At 39.9% G+C, this 17,686-nt stretch overlaps 1 protein-coding gene across 1 annotated transcript in view; it reads left to right on the top strand.

Moving 5' to 3' along the window:
* Positions 1-17,686, top strand: part of EHHADH (enoyl-CoA hydratase and 3-hydroxyacyl CoA dehydrogenase) — a 54,388-nt gene that overhangs the window by 18,223 nt on the left and 18,479 nt on the right. The window contains exons 4-5 of the mRNA XM_081571362.1: positions 836-947; positions 10,604-10,708. Of these exons, the coding sequence (XP_081427488.1) occupies positions 836-947; positions 10,604-10,708 (217 nt within the window). The remainder of the gene's footprint in view (positions 1-835; positions 948-10,603; positions 10,709-17,686) is intronic.

The raw sequence follows: 17,686 nt of genomic DNA, 5'->3' as shown, positions 1-17,686 counted from the left end.
ACCATCTGCGGTTATTTTGGAGCCCAAGAGAATAAAATCTACCACTGTTTCTACTTTTTCCCTATCTATTAGCCTTGAAGTGATGGGATCAAATACCATGATCTTATATAGCTGGGTCATATGGAAACTGTATGGTTAATGTTTAAGAAACTGCCAAATTGTTTTCCAAAGTGACTGTGGCATTTTACATACCCACCAGCAATGTATGAAAGTTTTGTATTCTCCACATCTTCTCTAAAACTTGTTATTGTCTGTTTTTTTTTATTACAGCCATCCTAGTGGTTATAAAGTGGTATCTTGTAGTTTTGATTTGTATTTCCCTGATGGCTAATGATATTGCACATTTTTTCATGTGCTTATTAGCCATTTGTATCTTTTTGGAGAAATGTCTGTTCAGATGCTTTGCCCATTTTAGTTGGATCATTTATGTTTTTATTATTGAGTTTTAAAAGTTCTTTATGTATTCCAGACATATGATTAGAAAATATTCTCTCCCAATTTTTGGACTGTCTTTTTAATTTCTTGGCTCCTTGGCTCTTTCAGCTCCATAGAGCTGTTTCTGGAGATTATTATTTGGGTTGGCTGATAATAGAGTCAGAGAAAAAAATGTGTAAGGAGCTAGGGATGTGTTTCAACATGAAGACTGAGTGATGGCACAGTTCTGTTTATGCTATTAATTAAAGGAGAGAGTATACACTGATTTCCTCTGTAGAAACTTTCACTGAATTCTGTGCAACAATGTTTTTGAGGGTGTGAGAAACCCAAGGGAATGCTTGCCTTGACTCTGAATGTATCATCTCATTCTAATGACCTTTATGCCTTCAATCTTTGATAGGCTCAAATTGGCTTCCCAGAAGTCACACTAGGAATCCTTCCTCGTGCAAGAGGAACCCAGCTTCTCCCTAGACTTGTTGGAGTGCCTGTTGCACTTGACTTGATTACTTCAGGTGAGTACTAACTCTGCCAATGGCAGCCTGGATCAATGTGAGGAGATGGACAAGGATTTAGAAACATTCTGGCTTGATAGTCTCCCCCATGTAATGTTAAGAGGCTACTTTAACTTCTTTGATGTCAGTTTTCTCATCTGTAAAATGGAAAGAATATCTTTCCTGAGAGCTTCTCAAAAGTTACCATGAAGAGCAAATATGTGTGCCTTCTAGATGAAAGTATATACAAAGCCCTAATCACATTTAAGAGTCTACTCATAGACACTGCTGCCTGGAAAATCCCATGGACGGAGAGGCCTGGTGGGATGCAGTCCAGGGGGTCGCTAAGAGTCGGACACGACTGAGCGACTTCACTTTCACTTTTCATTTTCATGCATTGGAGAAGGAAATGGCAACCCACTCCAGTGTTCTTGCCTGGAGAATCCCAGGGACGGGGGAGCCTGGTGGGCTGCCATCTATGGGGTTGCACAGAGTTGGACACGACTGAAGCGACTTGGCGGTGGCAGCAGCAGCAGCATTATATTCAGATCTCACTTAGAAATCATAATATAAAACAAGAATTAAAACTAGAATTTCCAAGGAAAGATATAAAGTTTTAGTTTGGAAATGACTGAATTTTTCATTTCCCGGGTGTGACGATATTAGCTTCAAATAAAAGTTGTAATCTTTCAACAGGGAATGTGAACAATGCAACACTAGAAAACATTTCTCCCACATTGCGGGTGGATTCTTTACCAGCTGAGCCACCAGCGAAGTCCAAGAATCCTGGGGTGGGTAGCCTATCCCTACTCCAAAAGATCTTCCCAACCCAGGAATCGAACCAGGGTCTCCTGTGTTGCAGGCGGATTCTTTACCAGCTGAGCCACCAAAGAAGCCCTTAGAGACCCTACATTTACCAAATATTAAAAGACATAAAAGATATTTCCAGTTGAAGTAAGGTTGGAAGATAGCACATGCATCACTGTTGACTCCAAACAGAAATCATGTGAGACCTTGGGTCAATCACGTTACCTCTCTGTGCCTTAGTTTCCTCATAAATGTATATAACAGCAGTGCCTACCATATGGTGGTATGATAAAGATCAGATGCATTAATGAATACAGTGTGCTTAGAACAGTCCTAGACATGGTAATACATGTTAGCCATATATTATTATTCCTACATCTGACTTTCTAGTAAAAGGAGGATTGAGTAAAAATAAGATGAACTTCTTGGTAACAGACTGTATCCCAAGGAATAGGCAATAAAAAGAGCACAAGCTTTAGAATTAAAGACCTGAACTTGAATCCCAGCTGTGCTGCATATGAACAGTATGCTTTGTACAAATTAATTTTTATTTACTCATGCAATAGCTGTTTAATTTTTTTCTTATGTGCTGGGCCCTGTTGCAGGCAGTGGACCTATAGCAGCAAATCAGACCTACCAAACCTCCTGCCCTTACAGAGATTATATATAGAAAACAGCAACAATAAGAATAATTATCATTATTATATTTCATCCGTTCAAAAATGCACAGTGGTATCCACATCTTTGAACTCAAGATGCCTCTTACATTCACTGGAGTCATTGGCAGTGTTTTTTCTCGCGTTGTTTCTGTGGGTCAGTAATTTTGGAACAGCTTAGTTGAGTTCTAGCTCAAGGGTTCTCTTGAGATTGTATCCAAGACACTGACTGGGGCCACAGTCAGCCAAAGTTGAATGGGGCTGGAGGATCTACTTCTGAGATGGCTCAGTCACATCTCATACTCATAGACACTGCTGCTGTCCAGGATGGCTGGTTCCTGTTGACAATGGCAGAAGGCTTCATTTTCTCTCCACGTGGGCCTCTCCCTAGAGTTTCCTGTATCGCCTCACAACATGGAAGCTGGCTTCCTCTAGAGTGACTGGTCCAAGAGGGAGCAAGGCAAAGACTGCAGTGTCTTCTAAGACCTAGCTTTGGAGTCCCATGCCATCTTTTCTGAATTATCCTATTGATTATACAAGTCTTTCCTATTCAGCTTGTGAGGGGAGCTTAAATACCCAGAGGTCAAACATATGGCAGGTCACTTTGGTGACCAGCTACCATGCTGTGTACTCTTAGTAAACGCCATGGCTACCTATTATGTAAGTAGTATATCTGGTCGATTAGATGGAGACAAGTGCTAAGGAGAAAACATAAAGCAGAAAAGGGAAATGTGAAATGATAGGCTGGGGGGTAGGTAAAATTTTATAGGTAGGATAGCTAAGAAAGGCTTTCCTACAAAATGAATGTGAGTGAAGACCTGAGGGATGGAGGAAGCTTGTTTTGCGAATATCTAGTGGAAGATATTTCACATGGAGAAAATAGCAAATACCAAGCCCTGAGGTAGGGCTTGGAATCAAGATTGCCGGGAGAAATATCAATAACCTCAGATATGCGGATGACACCACCCTTATGGCAGAAAGTGAAGAAGAACTAAAGAGCCTCTTGATGAAAGTGAAGGAGGAGAGTGAAAAAGTTGGCTTAAAGCTCAATGTTCAGAAAACTAAGATCATGGCATCTGGTCCCATCACTCCATGGGAAATAGATGGGGAAACAGTGGAAACAGTGTCAGACTTTACTTTTTTGGGCTCCAGAATCACTGCTGATGGTGACTGCAGCCATGAAATTAAAAGACGCTTACTCCTTGGAAGGAAGGTTATGGCCAACCTAGATAGCATGTTTAAAAGCAGAGACATTACTTTGCCAACAAAAGTCCGTCTAGTCAAGACTATGGTTTTTCCAATGGTCATGTATGGATGTGAGAGTTGGACGGTGAAGAAAGCTGAGCGCCGCAGAATTGATGCTTTTGAACTGTGGTGTTGGAGAAGACTCTTGAGAGTCTCTTGGACTGCAAGGAGATCCAATCAATCCATCCTAAAAGAGATCAATCCTGGGTGTTCATTGGAAGGTCTGATGTTGAAGCTGAAGCTCCAATACTTTGGCCACCTCATGCGAAGGGTTGATTCATTGGAAAAGACCCTAATGCTGGGTAGGATTGGGGGCGGGAGGAGAAGGGGACGACAGAGGATGAGATGGTTGGATGGCATCACCGACTCGATGAACATGGGTTTGGGTAGACTCCGGGAGTTGGTGATGGACAGAGAGGCCTGGCGTGCTGCAATTCATGGGGTCGCAAAGAGTCGGACACGACTGAGCGACTGAACTGAACTGAACTGAACTGAGGTCGGGCTTGGAAATTTCAAAGAACAGCAAGAAGGTCAATGAAGCTAGAGTGAGGTGAGTAAAGGAAAGAGTAGTTGGGGGTGAAGTCACATCCTATAGGGCCTTGAAGATTATAGAGAGAACTTTGACTTTTCTGCCAAATGAGGTAGAAAAGCATTGGAGTGTTTTGAGAAGAAGAGTAACATTCTGTCACTTATGTGTTTTACAAGATCACTCTGGCTATTGAAAATATACTGATGGGAGGTTAGGGCAGAAATAGGAAGACTGATTAGAAGGCTGCTTTAATAATCCAAGGAAGCCATGATGGAAACGTAGACCTGAGTGGTAACAATGTAAATGGTGAGACACGGTCAAATTCTGGATATATTTCGAGCCAACCAGGATTTTGTGACATATCAAATGTAGAGGTGAGAGAGAGGGGAGAGAAGAATGATTCAAATGGCCTGAGCAGCTGGAAGGATGGTGCCACTACCAAGATGGGGATTTCTGCTGGTAGAACAGGTTGTAGGGAAGAATCACAAGAGCTTAGTTTTGGACGTGTTAAGTTTGACATCCAGGTGGAGCTGTCAAGTAGACAGTTGGATAGACTGGCCTGGAATTTAGAAGCAAGATTGTCTGAACTCGTCTTGGTGTTCATTTTCTCATCAGTAAAACAACTACATAGTTGTTCTAAGGAATAATGAAATTACATGACATGCTTCTGGTAGAGTACCTGTCGCCTAGGAGATATTTTATAAATGGTAACTGTGGTAGGCATAACAATGCCCCTCTCCAAGATGTCCACGTCCTAATCCCTAGAACTTGTGAATATATTACCTTATGTTCAAAAGGGACCTTGCAAAGGTGATTAAATTAAGAGTCTTAAGATGTGAGATTATTTTGGATTTTCTAGGTGGGCCTCGCTTATCTCAAGGGTCCTTAGAAGTGGAAGGAGAGAGGTCAGAGAGGAAAGAAGATGGTACAAATTGGCTTTGAAGATGGAGGAAGAGAAGAATAAATGCAGGCAGCCTTCAGAGACTAGAAAAGCCAAGGAAATGGATTCTCTCTCCGAGCCTCTGGAAGGAGCACAGTTTGCTGACCTATTTTAGATTCCTGACATCTTGCTTCTGGAAAACATTTTTACTGATAAAGGATGCTAAAAAAAACAGTTGTTACTCCAAGTTGAAGATTCCCTACTGATGTTAATGGAGAAAAACACCAGCTTTGTAGGCACTGCCCTGTAGGAAATTAATATGTAAATAAATTTAGATTAAATTAATGAGTAAATAGCTCACCTTTTCTGTTCTTCTGAAAACCATGAGAGCGGTAATTCTGGAAAAGTGGAGCAATTACAACAACTGCCGCTTCTCCACAATTTCCCTAAAATGCCATCTGAAAACAACTGAATCTTTAGCAGTAACCACAAAAGATGTGCTTGGGCACATTGCAGTTCATCTCTGACGTTTTCCGTCCATTCAGATGTGGAGAACTACAAGTGCTCTGCCCTTCCTTCTGCTGTTGTTTTCCAAGTCCCATCTCCCTTGTTCACTGAAGCACACCCAGGGTACTAGGGGAGAAATTGCAAGTGACATCTCTATCCTGCCAGCCTTTCAGACTTAGTTAGGTCCAGGTGGGTTTTCTCTGTATTCAAACAAGATGTTAAGGGCAAATTTTAGTACCCAGGGCTCCCAGTCACCAGTAATACATATGAGCAAACAATATTTCATGACTAAGACAAACTAATAGACAAAACCTTTAACACTCAACCTAAAATCTATGAAAATATTATATGACATTAGAAAAATGAAACATAAATGTGAGTCTGTTGAAACAGATTAAAGAAAAAAGTTATAAAACTCACAATATTCTGAACTAGAAAAGAAAATATATTATTTATTAAATAAAAAACCTGTTTAAAATCAATATGTTAGCCCAAATAATTTTTGAAGCATTAAAAAAAGGATGCAATAGAACAGACTACTGAATCAGCAACATAAAGGATAGAGACTCACTTACAGAATTCAGAAGAATTTTTTTTAAAGATACATAAAATGTAAATGAAGGCAGCAGACATGGAAGGTCTGTAGTAGAGGTTTCAGCTACGAATAATAAATGCTCCCAGAGCACAAAGCAAAAATGAGAGAAGCAATAATCAAAGGGAAAAATAGAAGAAACTCTTCAGATACATAAAAGAATCAGAGATTGTATTTTAGCAGGCACACCATTTTCCTGGAAAATCTGATGAAATGTCAATGCCTTGTGTTTTGATAAAGATTTTAAACTTCCAGGAAACAGAATCCTGCAAGCTTCCAAAGGATAAAAACAAAATACAACAAAAGTTTACTCTCAAAATAGCTAAAATAACTCCAGCCACAAATAAATTCTAAATGTATGGAACATTCATATACTAAGATGCTACATGGTCTTTAAATGTGGTCCAAATCAGGAGTTGTTAAAGTATGACCCACGGACTCCTAGGTGTACCTAAGACCATTGTGTGGGGTACAGGGGGCTGGAGGGGAGGCAATCCTTGAAGTCAGAACTGTTTTCATAATAATAAGACATTATTTGCATTTTCCACTCTCATTCTCTCATAAATATACAGCGGAATTTTCCAGAGGTTATTTTATGCCATGTGGTATCAAAACAGATTGAATGCAGAAGCAGAAATGAAAACCCAGCTATCTTCTATTAAGCCAGAAATTAAAGAAATTTACAAAAATATAAAACAATGACACTCTTCTCACTAAATTTTTAAAGTAGGATTATGTACATAAAATTATTTATGTTTATATGTAATAGGTTTATCATAGTTATTTTAAAGTGATTTAATAAAGGCACATTTTTAAAGTTCTCAGTTATAATTTCTAATATAGTAAATATTGATAGAAATAACCTACATAAACAAAGGCTCTTTGCTGCTGCTAAGTCACCTCAGTAGTGTCCGACTCTGTGCGACCCCATAGATGGCAGCCCAGCAGGCTCCGCTGTCTCTGGGATTCTCCAGGCAAGAACACTGGAGCGGGTTGCCATTTCCTTCTCCAATGCATGAAAATGAAAAGTGAAAGTGAAGTCGCTCAGTCGTGTCTGACTCTTAGCGACCCCATGGACTGCAGCCTACCAGGCTCCTCCATCCATGGGATTTTCCAGGCAAGAGTACTGGAGTGGGGTGCCATTGGCTCCAAAGGCTCTTTAGAGTATTCCATAATTTTTAAGAGTACAAAGGGGCCCCAAGACTAAAAACTTTGAGAACTGCTAATCAAAACACTTGTGCTTTGACACAGAAACCACAATAGAGAACTGTGCACACATGGTCCAAATTAGAAAATAATGTGAGTCTATATTATTACTAATATATCATTACTAATGTATAATTTATATAGTTACTAATATATAATTTAGACTAAAGTCTAAAATGGCTTTTTTCCCCTTTAAATGAGGAGGTGTTATAAATTCTGTAGAGCTTGAAAGGGAAGTTAGGAAAACTAAATTTCTTGTCTTCAATAAAATAGATTAGAAATTGCTTTAATTTACAATGGTAGGGTAACTGCAATTTTAAGAATGTGAACTGTTGTAAGTCCCTAATGCAGAATTCACAAGAGAATGTTTACAGTCAACCCAACATACTACAGAAATTCAAAGCACACGAGAAGGTTCATTCTGCAGAGGGCAAAATAGAAAGGAAGCAGAGAAGCATAAAATATGGTGGGAATTCATAACAGTGTGAAATGAGTCTGTGAATTCTAAGGTTTATGTTGATAGGAATTAAAGTATTTGGAGGAATACTGAGGAATTGTGTGTTCCTGCTTTCAGGATTAAACCTAAAAGGCAAGGATATCTTGAAGGAAATCAGGAAGGAACCTGGCTTCTTTAACAAAAAGCAAAAAAGTGATCTAGGATTCGCTTTTTTCAAAACACTGATACTTATAGAAATATCACTGTTGTTAACATGATGAAGAGAAGAGGTAAAAGCAGTAAGAATGATGGATTTTGATTTGCACAGAAAAGGTCGCAATGAATGAAAGGGAAAAGGGAAGTCGCTCAGTCGTGTCCGACTCTTTGCGACCCCGTGGACTGTAACCTACCAGGCTCCTCCGTCCATGGGATTCTCCAGGCAAGAATACTGGAGTGGTTTGCCATTTCCTTCTCCAGGGGATCTTCCCGACCCTTGGATCGAACCCAGGTCTCCCGCATTGGAGGCAGACGCTTTAACCTCTGAGCCACCAGGGAAGTCCACAATGAATGAGAAGAATGCTGACATTAGAATCATATACCTGTTTTTTTAAGTAGTCTCTATAATTTTAGGGGGACTTTAAAATGGCATCTAGCAAGGGTTCTGTGTAGAAATTTTTTTCTGAAGGTTGGAAAAGAAGCCACAAAGGAAATTGGAGAAAAAAAAAATTGAGATTACCTGGCTTGGAGAAGTCTCAACTTCAAGTTGCCCCAGTCTCTTTGTAGTAGATCAAGGCTTGGTTCTCATTAGATTGAACAGTGGTTATTGTCTACACTCAGGGCAGCATAAGAAAGAACAAGTTCAAATCTCAGCATGAGCATTTGGGTTGGATATACAGAGCTGTCTCTTCAGGTCCTTGAAACAGAATAAAAGTACCTGAAATCTCATTGACTCCATACAAACAGTAGCAGTACTCCCAACTTTTGTGAAATCCAGGTCAGAAGAAATCATTACAGCTGAGGGAATTTTCAGTCCATCCTGTGGGCATCTCTTGTCTCCGCTGTTCAGTTGCCCCGAAGATCCTTTTAGTAGCCACGTTTTCATATTCCATTCTGTGTCCCTTTGGGCCCCTTAATGTGAGGAGTCTGATTTACTCATCCCTCACTTAAGTGGTGTTATACCTGGGAGACTTCACCCTTGAAGCCACTTACCCACCTCTCCCTATCCTCCTCACCCCAGGAGGAGATCTGGAGGCCTGCCTTCAGAGGCATTTCCAGCAGACTGCTCAAATATTGCTGTTACAGAGTGACCCCTGCCAAAAATCACTGAATTGTCTATCTGATCAAGAAAACCTATTGGTAGCTCCCTGAAGCACTAATAAGAACCAGGAATGAAGGGTTTGTCTCGGAGATGGCATCCGCCAACACTCTGGAAGAGCAGTGAAGACTGTGGAGGAGTTGTGCCTGCAAGACTCATTTGGTGCTTGCTCTTCAGAAGCCCAAGGTGGCGCTAGTGGTAAAGAACCCACCTGCCAATGCAGGAGACACAAGAGATGCAGGTTCGATTCCTGGGTTGGAAAGACCCTCTGGAGAAGAACATGGCAACCCACTCTGGTATTCTTGCCTGGAGAATCCCATGGACAGAAGAGCCTGGCCTATAGCCTACAGTCCACGGGGTCGCAAAGAGTTGGATACAACTGAAGCAAGTTAGCACGCACAAACACTTCAGAAGCCCAGATGATGCTGGCAAGCGAGCTGTGTGTCACTGTCTCTCTTTCTGCCCTTGTGTTGAGGAATGCTTATATTCCTGAACCTCCTACTTCAGAGTATGCAGATCAGATTACATATTTATACACGTTGAAGAACTTGAGAGTGATGCTAACCCTCATCAAACTTCTGTAAGCCCCTAGAGCTTCCAATCTATTATTATACTAGAGTCTGCCAGTGCCACCTCTGGACAGTAGGTGCTCCTGGCACCACTATCACCACCACCAGACACTAAGTATCACCACCTGCAAAATGAGATTTGAGCTGTTGTTTACTTCAGCTAAAAACCATCAATTAAGCCCTCCATTTGTCCAGTTTGGGATTACGGGCCACACCTTGGTGCCAGGTCTGAAGAAACAATTGTCTGATCATCTCTACTTCCTTTTTAGCTTCCTTTTTAGTTCCAAAGCTCACACATTAGCAATTTCACAAACTAAGGAAGGGGTTGAGATGTGGGTAGCCAAAAAATGCAAAGGTCCACCCTATCTTCCTGTGACATTTTGATTATATCTTATATAATATCAACTTAATAATGCTTTCCCACTGTCAGTCCAACTCTATTTATGTTTGAGGACTCTTCATAATCAGTGGCAACACTTGGTATATGTTAGTATAAGAACAGGAAGTACTACTACTGCTCTTTTCTTACTACCTCTGTTATTTTTTAACTGTATTATTATAAAGACTCAATCCTCTTATATATTATACAGAGATTTATAATTTATAAAGTGCTTCTATGGAGATTTAAAGAATATAAGGAAATTGTTTTATTTTCACTTAAATATTCATAATTACTCTGGTAAGCATAATTATTGTCATTTACCAATGAAGAAATTGTGGTTCTAATATAGCTCACACAAATAGTATAGGTGGAACTGGAACTTGAATCCAAGTTTTCTGGTTACCCCTGCAGTAATTTTCCACTATAACAATCAGTGTAGTGCTTATTTATTTTGTAATAGATGTTTATATCTAGGACAAGAAACTTCCTAGTAGAGAGAGTGATGCTTTTGCTTTAATCTCACATTGTTCCGTTTGATTTTGTTTTCTTTTAGGAAGACGTATTTCAGCAAATGAAGCACTTAAGCTGGGTATTCTAGATAAAATTGTGAACTCAGACCCAATTGAAGAATCGATCAAATTTGCCCAGAGAATTTCGGGTAAGAAGATAATAATAAAACTAGCACAAGGTTGGAAACAAGTTAAATGTCCATCTTAATACAGTACTCCATAAATATTTTATGGCATGTCCAAACAGAATCTGATACAGATTTAAAATGAATGAGAGGGCCTCCCTGGTGGTTCAGTGGTAAAGAATCTGCCTGCCAATGCAGGAGACATGGGTTCAATCCCTGGTCCAGGAAGATCCCACATGCCATGCCACAGGGCAACTAAGCCTATATACCAAAAAAAAAAAAATACATATATATATATATATATATATATGTATATGTATATGTATATATAGTGGAGAAATAACTCCAGAAAGAATGAAGAGATGCAGCCAAAGCAAAAACAACACCCAGTTGTGGATGTGACTGGTGATGGAAGCAAGGTCCGATGCTGTAAAGAGCAATATTGCATAGGAACCTGGAATATTAGGTCCATGAATCAAGGCAAATTGGAAGTGATCGAACAGGAGATGGCAAGAGTGAACGTCGACATTTTAGGAATCAGTGAACTAAAATGGACTGGAATGGGTGAGTTTAACTTACATGACCATTATATCTACTACTGTGGGCAAGAATCCCTTAGAAGAAATGGAGTAGCCATCATAGTCAAAAAAAGAGTCCGAAACGCAGTACTTGGATGCAGTCTCAAAAACGACAAAATGATCTCTGTTTCCAAGGCAAACCATTCAATATCACGGTAATCCAAGTCTATGCCCCAACCAGTAATGCTGAAGAAGCTGAAGTTGAATGGTTCTATGAAGACCTACAAGACCTTCTAGAACTAACACCCAAAAAAGATGTCCTTTTCATTGTAGGGGACTGAAATGCAAAAGTAGGAAGTCAGGAAACAATTGGAGTAACAGGCAAATTTGGCCTTAGAGTATAGAATGAAGCAGGACAAAGGCTAATAGAGTTCTGCCAAGAGAACACACTGGTCATAGCAAACACCCTCTTCCAACAACACAGGAGAAGACTGTACACATGGACATCACCAGATGGTCAACACCAAAATCAGATTGATTATATTCTTTGCAGCCAAAGATGGAGAAGCTCTATACAGTCAGCAAAAACAAAACCGAGAGCGGACTGTGGCTCAGATCATGAACTCCTTATTGCCAAATTCAGACTTAAATTGAAGAAAGTAGGGAAAACCACTAGGCCATTCAGGTATGACCTAAATCAAATCCCTAACGATTATACAGTGGAAGTGAGAAATAGATTTAAGGGACTAGATCTGATAGACAGAGTGCCTGATGAACTATGGACAGAGGTTCCTGACATTGTACAGGAGACAGAGAGCAAGATCATCCCCAAGAAAAAGAAATGCAAAAAAGCAAAATGGCTGTCTGAGGAGGCCTTACAAATAGCTGGGAAAAGAAGAGAAGACAAAAGCGAAGGAGAAAAGGAAAGATATACCCATTTGAATGCAGAGTTCCAAAGAATAGCAAGGAGAGATAACAAAGCCTTCCTCAGCGATCAATGCAAAGAAATAGAGGAAAACAATACAATGGGAAAGACAAGAGATCTCTTCAAGAAAATTAGAGATACCAAGGGAACATTTCATGCAAAGATGAGCTCAATAAGGGACAGAAATGGTATGAACCTAACAGAAGCAGAAGATATTAAGAAGAGGTGGCAAGAATACACAAAAGAACTGTACAAAAAAGATCTGCACGACCCAGATAATCATGATGGTGTGATCACTCACCTAAGCCAGACATCCTGGAATGTGAAGTCAAGTGGGCCTTGGAAAGCATCACTACGAACAAAGCTAGTGGAGGTGATGAAATTTCAATTGAGCTATTTCAAATCCTAAAAGATGATGCTATGAAAGTGCTGCACTCAATATGCCAGCAAATTTGGAAAACTCAGCAGTGGCCACAGGACTGGAAATGGTCAGTTTTCATTCCAATCCCTAAGAAAGGCAATGCCAAAAAATGCTCAAACTACTGCATAATTACACTCATCTCACACGCTAGCAAAGTAATGTTCAAAATTCTCCAAGCTGGGCTTCAACAGTACGTGAACCATGAACTTCCAGATGTTCAAGCTGGTTTTAGAAAAGGCAGAGGAAACAGAGATCAAATTGTCAACATCCGCTGGATCATCGAAAAAGCAAGAGAATTCCAGAAAAACATCTATTTCTGCTTTATTGACTATGCAAAGCCTTTGACTGTGTGGATCACAATAAACTGTGGAAAATTCTAAAAGAGATGGGAATACCAGATCACCTGACCTGCCTCTTGAGAAATCTGTATACAAGTCAGGAAGCAACAGTTAAAACTGGACATGGAACAACAGACTGGTTCCAAACTGGAAAGGAGTACGTCAAGGCTGTATATTTTCACTGTGCTTATTTAACTTATATGCAGAGTACATCATGAGAAACGCTGGGCTGGAGGAAGCACAAGCTGGAATGAAGATTGCTGGGAGAAATATCGATAACCTCAGATATGCAGATGACACCACCCTTATGGCAGAAAGTGAAGGGGAACTAAAGAGCCTCTTGATGAAAGTGAAAGAAGAGAGTGAAAAAGTTGGCTTAAAATTCAACATTCAGAAAACTAAGATCATGGCATCTAGTTCCATCACTTCATGGCAAATAGTTGGGAAACAGTAGAAACAGTGGATGACTTTATTTTTTTGGGCTCCAAAATCACTGCAGATGGTGATTGCAGCCATGAAATAAAAAGATTCTTTCTCCTTGGAAGGAAAGTTATGACCAACCTAGACAGCTTATTAAAAAGCAGAGACATTACTTTGCCAACAGAGTTCCGTCTAGTCAAGGCTATGGTTTTTCCAGTAGTCATGTATGGATGTGAGAGTTGGACTATAAAGAAAGCTGAGCAGTGAAGAATTGATGCTTTTGAACTGTGGTGTTGGAGAAGACTCTTGAGAGTGCCTTGGACTGCGAGGAGATCAACCAGTCCCTCCTAAAGGATGTCAGTCCTGAATGTTCATTGGAAGAACTGATGTTGAAGCTGAAACTCCAATACTTTGGCCACCTGATGCGAAGAACTGACTCACTGGAAAAGACCCTGATGCTGGGAAAGGTTGAAGGCAGGAGGGGACGGGGATGACAGAGGATGAGATGGTTGGATGGCATCACCGACTCAATGGAGATGAGTTTGAGTCAACTCCAGGTGTTGATGATGGACAAGGAGACCTGGCATGCTGTGGTCCATGGGGTCACAAAGAGTAGGACACGACTGAGTGACTGAACTGAACTGAACTGATATGTATATACTTCCCTGGTAGCTCAGACAGTAAAGCCTCTGCCTACAGTGTGGGAGACTCGGGTTCGGTCCCTGGGTCGGGAAGAGCCTCTGGAGAAGGAAATGGCAATCTACTCCAGTACTCTTGCCTAGAAAATGCTGTGGACGGAGGAGCCTGGTAGGCTATAGTCCATGGGGTTGCAAATAGTCAGACATGACTGAGCGACTAAACTTAGACTTATGTATATAAAAATAAAAAATAAAATGGATGAGAAACTCTATGTATTCACATGGTATGATTTCCACAGTATATATTGTATTGTTAAATGAAAAAAGAATCATGTGTACTGGCATAAAAACAGAAGCATAGATCAATGGAACAAAATAGAAAGCCCAGAGATAAATCCACACACCTATGGACCCTTATCTTTGACACAGAAGGTAAGAATATACAATAGAGAAAAGACAATCTCTTTAATAAGTGGAGCTGTGAAAACTGGTCAACCACTTGTAAAAGAATGAAACTAGAACACTTTCTAACACCATACACAAAAATAAACTCAAAATGGATTAAAGATCTAAATGTAAGGCCAGAAACTATAAAACTCCTAGAGGAAAACATAGGCAAAACACTCTCTGACGTAAATCATAGCAGGATCCTCTATGACCCACCTCCCAGAGTAATGGAAATAAAAGCAAAAATAAACAAATGGGACCTAATTAAACTTAAAAGCTTTTGCACAACAAAGGAAACTATAAGCAAGGTGAAAAGACAGCCTTCAGAATGGGATGAAATAATAGCAAATGAGGCAACTGACAAAGAATTAATCTCAAAAATATACGAGCAACTTCTGCAGCTCAATTCCAGAAAAATAAGCGACCCAATCAAAAATGGGCTAAAGAACTAAACAGACATTTCTCCAAAGAAGACATACAGATGGCTAACAAACACATGAAAAGATGCTCAACATTACTCATTATCAGAGAAATGCAAATCAAAACCGCAATGAGGTACCATCTCACGCCAGTCAAAATGGCTGCTGTCAAAAAGTCTACAAACAATAAATGCTGGAGAGAGTGTGGAGAAAAGGGAACCCTCTTACACTGTTGGTGGGAATGCAAACTAGTACAGCCACTATGGACAACAGTGTGGAGATTCCTTAAAAAACTGGAAATGGAACTGCCATACGACCCAGCAATCCCACTGCTGGGCATACACACCGAGGAAACCAGAATTGAAAGAGACACATGTACCCAAATGTTCATCGCAGCAATGTTTACAATAGCCAGGACATGGAAGCAACCTAGATATCCATTGGCAGATGAATGGATAAGAAAGCTGTGGTACATATACACAATGGAATATTACTCAGCTGTTAAAAAGAATACATTTGAATTAGTTCTAATGAGGGGGATGAAACTGGAGCCTATTATACAGAGCGAAGCAAGTCAGAAAGAAAAACACCAATACAGTATATTAATGCATATATATGGAATTTAGAATGATGGTAACAATGACCCTATACGCAAGACAGCAAAAGAGAGACAGATGTAAAGAATAGACTTTTGGACTCTGTGGGAGAAGGCGAGGCGAGGGTGGGATGATTTGAGAGAAGAGCATTGAAACATGTATATTATCATATGTGAAATAGATTGCCAGTCCAGGTTCAAGGCATGAGACAGGGTGTTCAGGGCTGGTGCACTTGACCCAGAGGTATGGGATGGGGAGGGAGGTGGGAGAGAGGGTCAGGATGGGGAACACACGTACACCCATGGCTGATTCATGTGAATGTACGGCAAAACCACTACAATATGGTAAAGTAATTAGCCATCAATTAAAATAAAATAAAAAAAGAATCATGTGTACAGTAGTTCAACATTTGTGTAAGAAAAAAGTGGTGATTGAATGTCTATATAGGGAGAAAGTGTGTTTGTAACTGTTTATTTATGTATAGGATACTTCTGTAAGGATTCATAAGAAAAGAATGATGGTTGCCTCTGAGAATGGGGCTAGCTAGCCAGCAGAAGCAGTCAGATGAGCTGTCTCTTTTTATTCTTCTGTACCTTTTGAATTTTTACTGAATGAGTATATGTTCTATTAATAAGTACAATTAAAATTTAAGAAGAACCAAGCAGGACTTCCCTTGGTGGTCCAGTGGTTAAGACTCTGTTTGCAATGCAGGTTCTCATCAGAGAACCAAGATCCCACATGTCTTGTGGTATGGCCAAAACATTTAAAAAAGAAAAAAAAGAATAAGAAAAGCCATGCAAACAAACATTTCAGCAATTAGAAGACAGGCTGTGTAAAAAGCCATGGTTCTGTCTCAGTGAGCTATGTTTTCTCTCTCTCACTGGTTTCTCACTTTATGGACTTATGACAGTCCAAGATTTTTTTTTTTCTTTCTTTAAAAAAATGTTTCTTTTCAATTTATGGAGGTTGGCAGCAAGATAGAGAGGGTTAAAGAGAGTCAGAAAAAATAATTGGAAGGAATGTTGGGCTACAGGCATAGCAGAGTGTTCATCTCCCCAGTTGGTGGTAGGTAATGGCTCACTGTCATTCAAAGGCTTCTTTGAAAAAGTCATTCTTTTGTCCACCCTGGCAGGGACCAAACACTTCCCTGAAATAATCTTTCTTTTTGTGGCTCTAACCACTTACTGTTTCATTTCAATAGTGAAAGCTTAAACTGGAGAGGCCAGGGACTGTGAGGAGAAAATCCTGGTGACTCTAAAGAGAGTTAGCAAGGCTTTGCCCAAAGGGGAATGAGTTTCCTGCTGTCTTTCTCTTCTTTCCAGATAATCTTCACCACAGTTTCATCACTGCTTTTGTTGTGCCTCCTGAGAGCACTTATTGTTTTGTTAGAAGTCAATTGGCCTACAGGAAAAGCTGTTTGCATTTGGGGGTCCCTAAATGGTTTTTGGTTTGGGGTTTAAGATAGACCCATGTCTATCATTTTTCACCTGTGGTTTTAGTTTGTTAAGGACATGATTTCAACAGGAAGTTCTTTTCTTTGATTTCTGGAAATTCAGATTTGATAGTTAAGTTACTTCAAGAGATAGATGGGGATCATGGTCTGGTACAATTACAAAATAATCTTATAATTAATAAAATCATTTATTTTTAAATGAATAAAATCATAATCATTTATATCTTATAATTAATAAAATTTTAAATTAATTTTAAATAAAAATTTTAACATTGAAGTATTATTTTTTTAAATGTATAAAATGGCCTACTCAATCTCAGTAATATTACACAGTTTGTCCACTTGGTGGCATCCAAATATTGAGGAGGAATCATTTGCTTTAAAATTTGGTAATTTACCTGTTAACAGTAGGGGAATGGTTATGGGCTTTGGACAATTGTGTATCTTAAATTATAATCATCAAAACTTGGTAGAAATGTGAAATTGTGATATAAAAGTGTCTAAATACAAAATTATATATGTGCTGTGCTGTCACTCAGTCGTGTCCGACTCTCTGCAACCTCATGGACTGTAGCCCGCCAAGCTCCTGTGTCCATGGGGATTCTCCAGGCAAGAATACTGGAGTGGGTTGCCATGCCCTCCTCCAGGGGATCTTCCCAACCCAGGGATCAAACCCAGGTCTCTTGCATTGTAGGCAGATTCTTTACCATCTGAGCCACCAGGGAAGCCCAAGAATACTAGAGTGGGTCGCCTAACCCTTCTCCAGGGGATCTTCCCAATTCTATACTTGGAGCTACATAGTGTGTTATGAATGCTGACAAAAATTT

The sequence above is a fragment of the Giraffa tippelskirchi genome, chromosome 2 (genome assembly GCF_054371585.1).
Source record: "Giraffa tippelskirchi isolate mGirTip1 chromosome 2, T2T-mGirTip1v1.2.pri, whole genome shotgun sequence".
NCBI lineage: Eukaryota > Metazoa > Chordata > Mammalia > Artiodactyla > Giraffidae > Giraffa > Giraffa tippelskirchi.
Note: the sequence above shows the minus strand (reverse complement) of the source record. Positions and strands in the feature narration are given on the sequence as shown.